General features: G+C 43.8%; 1 protein-coding gene across 1 annotated transcript in view; it reads right to left on the bottom strand.

Annotated features, from left to right (window-relative positions):
• Positions 1 to 1,156, bottom strand: part of RMDN3 (regulator of microtubule dynamics 3) — an 18,620-nt gene extending 17,464 nt beyond the window's left edge. Inside the window, exon 1 of the mRNA XM_006831899.1 lies at positions 963 to 1,156. Within this exon, the coding sequence (XP_006831962.1) occupies positions 963 to 1,156 (194 nt within the window). The remainder of the gene's footprint in view (positions 1 to 962) is intronic.
• Positions 1,157 to 4,874: the final 3,718 nt, after the last annotated feature.

Raw genomic sequence — 4,874 nt, 5'->3', positions numbered from 1 at the left:
CAAACCAACATGGCTAAAATCAGACCTGACAGTAATCAGAGAAAACACAATTAACATGGGATGAGATGATCTGAACAGTCCTCTATTATACAAAGATAAGGAAGGAATGGGAAGGTTTAAGCCAGCCCTGGATTCTTTGCTCAAGGAATTAACAAGAAAGCTTTACAAAACTGAAAGCACTGTCCATTTCAGCTGTGGCTGGCTTCCACCTATGTTCAACTTCATAGGCACTAAGTGAGCTCCCAGCCTAGTGCTAAGAAAAGCCCATTGAACCAGATGACCAGCTCCAACCCTGCCACTTTACTTGCTCTGTGAAAATCTCAGGATAGTTATTCAATTATTTAATTCTTGATTTCCTCATAAGGACAAAAAATTTGGACTAGAACATCTCCAAGGTCACCTTCAAATTCTAAAGATGATAAGTAAGCTTCAAGATTTTTAATGATTAAAAGATGATTTATTTCTTTTGCCTTCTTTGGGACTCTTCCTCCCACTTGCTACAAGAAGCCCTAGTGGTGTTAAAGAACAAGAACCAGACTACTAACAGATTCACAGTCTCGAAAACCCTGTAAAGGGTCGCTATGAATCGGAACCGACTGCACTGCACATAACCACCACCACCACTAACCAAATGGTTCCCAGTTCAAACCCATAAACTGATCCGTGGGAGAAAGATGAGGCTTTCTGCTCTACAGAAACATTATGCTGGATCGCTGTGCGTCGGGATCAACTCAAAGGTCTGCTTGCTGCACACACTAAATCTTGTTAACCCAGAACTATGTGGTCAGATCTGAAAGTGAAAAGTGTAAGTATTTCACAACATACTTTCCTGGGATTATAGGGGGAAAGGTTACGAAGATAAAGACTGCTTTCCTTTTCAATGATTCCAAGAAAATGAAACCCCTAGGCACCACCGTTGCCCACAGACGGTGTCAGCAGTGACCATGATCTCAGCGGGCTACCGCTTACCCTGGCGCCCAGGCTCTGAAGTCCGCGTATAGTCCAGGGAATTGGGCAGGCTCTGGCTGAGGCCATGGCGCTGGGTTCGTTTCCACCGCTGAATGTAAAGAGCACACAGGAATCCAAGGCCCGCGGCGGTCCCCAGCAACAGCCCCACGCCGGTGCGAGTGCCGCCCAGGGCCCCCAGTTTAGACATGTTGCACCTGCAGACCAATCGCGCCAAGAAGAGACGGTAGGATGGGGGTGGAGAGAAGTTGGGTGCGGGTGAGCCTAGCCCACCCACCCCAGAGGTCGAACCTCTGGAGGTATCTCCTTGCCCAGACCCTTACTTAGCTCCAGACTTACCCTCACCCCACTGCGGAGCCTTACTTTCTGTCAGCCCCCAGGATCTAGATCACCGCGCCTTTCACTCAGCCTGGAGGTAGCCTCCCCTCCAACACCACCCCCCAGCCCAATTCAAAGAGTCGGGCTGTGAGCCTCCAATCCCCACAATAGCCGAACCACATGGCAGTCAACGACCTCGCCTCCCTTTCAGCAATCTCCGGACCTCCCCAGCGCTCTAGCCTGGCAGGAGATCAACTTTGACCCTCAGACTCTTACCCTGTCCCTCGCCACCATGGCAGACACCACGGCCTCCACCTCTTCACGCTGTCAATGACCGTGACATCATTAAACGGCGCCTTCAAGTCCGCACACCATAGGAAGGTGCGGTGAGATGACCGCACTAGGCTCCGCCTCCGCTTCCCTGTTACTCTAAGGGGCGGAGCCGCGGAGAGACGCCGGGCGGGCGGAGCCAGTAGGGGGCGGGAAAGAGAAACTGAAAACTGACGGAGAGCTAGGAAGGGAAACCGCCTAGAGTCTGGAGGGTTCTAGAATAGAACCCAATTGCCCTTCACGGTCTGGTCAGCAAGGGTCCATTTCCCATCAGTCATACTAGGTTACTTGTTGTTACCCAAATAATGCAGCATGGTTACGCTACTTTTGCTTCTACTGTTGCTTTTGACTAGAATGACCCCTTCTCTACCTGAAAAACGGCCACTCTCTTTTGGCCTTTTCTTAACTCTTGTCATGGTTCAGACTCTATTTCATTCCGCTGAATCCTTTTTGGAAATTTTTATCCAAACCATTTACTAAGCAATTGGACAATACCGTCTTTGGCAAATCAAATTGGAACAGGTAAATTGCTGATTATCCACAAGAGATACCTGAGTTCCTAGTGTCAGCATCTGTCCACCGACATTTAAAAATTCAAATTACAGATGAGTAGGATAAGTATTAGGAGCTCTGGTAGCGTAGTGGTTACGAATCGGGCTGCGAACCTTCAGGTCAGCGGTCTGAAACTACCAGCTGCTCCGCGGGAGAAAGATGAGGCTTTCTACTCCCGTAAAAATTTACACCCTCCGAAACCCTGTACAGGGTCGCTATGGGTCGAAACCGACTCGACGGCACTTAACAACAACAACAACAAGGATAAGTATTGGAGTCCTGGTGTGGCGCTGCGGGTTAATGTGCTGCATTGGAAGGTCGGTTTGAACCGCAAAGTCAGTGGATCAAGCTCACCAGCCGTTCCTCAGAAACCCTATACACTGTTCACTGTTCACTATGAATCAGAACCGACTTAACAGCACTTAATAAAAACAGGATAAGTATTGGGCTGCTAACTGCAAGGTTGGCCATTCAAACCCACCTCAGAAACCCTACATAGAATCGCTATTAGTCGGAACCAACTCCACAGTACTTAACAACAACAATCTTAAACTTTACGTTGTCATTATTACACTTAAGCCAGAACAGGGTCATAAACTGTTTATCCATTTCCAGAATGTAAATGGAATTCTTGAAACTCATTCTGTAATGATTAATGTTTTTACACTTTTGGTGGATTAGAGTTGATTTCTGATTGTCTAAATTAGAGTCCTGGTGTGGCGCTGTGGGTTAATGTGACAGACTGCAAAGTTGTTTGAACTGCAAGTTTGCCTGTCCAAGCTCACCAGCTGCTCCTCGGAAGCCCTATACAGGGTCGCTATGGATAGGAACTGACTCGACGGCACTTAACAACAACTACAACAAAAATTGGTCTAAATCTGATTGTCTAATAAACCTACCATTTAGATTTGAGTGGTTTGAATCTTGGGTGATTTTTTTTTTCTGTGCTCACCAGAGACTCAAAGATTTTTCCCCCCATAGATTCTTCCATATTTCTAGTTTTATCTCTTTTATCTTGTAATTTTAGAAACTAAAAATTATTTTTTAGACTATGATTCCAACCTTTTTTAAGTTTTCATTGTGAATTGAGTGATAAGTTTACATGGGAGAACATCAGCTTTACATTCATCCTAACATATTTAGTTTCATTGCAATGATTATAATCCCCTCCGTGCATCATCACTCAACAGCATTTGCTTCCTTGTCTGCATTTCTTAGAAGCTAAAATATAGTTAAGTCAAAATTATTAGACCAATCCTCCAAAAATCCTTGACTAGATCTTATTTTTATTTCCCCTTTAAGTGTGAGAGGCACTTTACATATGTTCTTGTTGTTAAGTGCTATTGAATCAGTTATAGTTCATAGCAAGCCTGTACAGGGTTTCCAAGGAGCAGCTGGTGGGTTTGAACCACTGACCTTGCAGTTAACACTCCAGTACTTATTCTATAGGAGTACTGGTGTGTTGCTGTAGGATAAAGCCCTGGAACACTAGGTCGGTTTGAACCAAAACTTCAGAGGTTCACATTCAACAGCCACTCCTTGGAGACCCTATACAGGGTTACTGAGTCAAACTGACTAGACAGCACTTAACAACAGCAACAATTTTTTCCATAGCGCCACACCAGAACTCCAAAACATTTTTTAGCTACAGCTGCTGAAATTTAATTTATATGTACATTGTAAAAAATACTTTTAAAACATCTCCCAGTTCAAGAACTAGAATTTCATTAATAGCGCTTACTCTTTTTTAAAAAAATATATTTTATTCCATTTTTGGAGAACATTTTCATGGCAAATTTTAGTTCTCTGTTAACAATTTCTATACATACTGACGTCCTAGTAGGATAAGCACTAGACTGCTGACCACAAGGTCCATGATTTTGAACCCACAATCTGCTCCTCAGAAATCCTATACAAACAGAGTCACTATGAGTTGAAACCGACTCAATGACACATAACAACAACAATACATGTTGTTATACTGGTATGTGTATTTACTTTATGTTTACTTCATTTGTGTTCTTTATATTCCTTACAGGGAGCATGGTGGTTCTATAGGATAAGCACTGGACCACAAGCAGTCCTGCTGTGGCACTTTGGGCTAATACGCTGGACTGCAAGGTCGGTTTGAACCACAAGGTCAGTGGTTCAAACTCACCAGCCACTCTTGGGAAACCCTATACAGGGTCATTATAAGTCAGAACCAACTCAACGGCACCTAACAACAACAACAACATGAACCACAAAGTCAGTAGTTAGAGCTCCAGGGGAGAAAGATGAGACTTTCTGTTCCCACAAACATTTACAGACTCAGAAACCCTATACAGGGTCACTATAAGTCAGAATCAACTTGACACTACTTAACAACAACATTGCTTTTGTAATAAGAAAAATATATTAACTTTATTTTAAAGGAAACTCACTCCTCTGGGAAACCTTCATAGACCACCACTTTGATGGAATTAATTTTTTTGGTCTGTCTTTCATTCAAGGCGTGATTACTTCCATTACACTTAATTCTATGATTCTTTAATTTCCAGTCTGTTTACTCCTTTTAAGTTATGTGCCGCTGAGTCAGTTTAGACTCATAGCAACCCTGTATAGGGTTTCCAAGGAGCAGCTGGTGGATTTGAACCACTTACCTTTCAGTTAACAGTCCAGTGCTTATCCTACAGTGTCACACCAGGACTGACTCAAAAGCACTGAAC

This window comes from Chrysochloris asiatica, unplaced genomic scaffold (assembly GCF_000296735.1).
Source record: "Chrysochloris asiatica unplaced genomic scaffold, ChrAsi1.0 scaffold00004, whole genome shotgun sequence".
Taxonomy (NCBI): Eukaryota; Metazoa; Chordata; class Mammalia; order Afrosoricida; family Chrysochloridae; genus Chrysochloris; species Chrysochloris asiatica.
The sequence above is the reverse complement of the archived record's forward strand: the minus strand, read 5'-3'. Positions and strand labels throughout refer to the sequence as shown.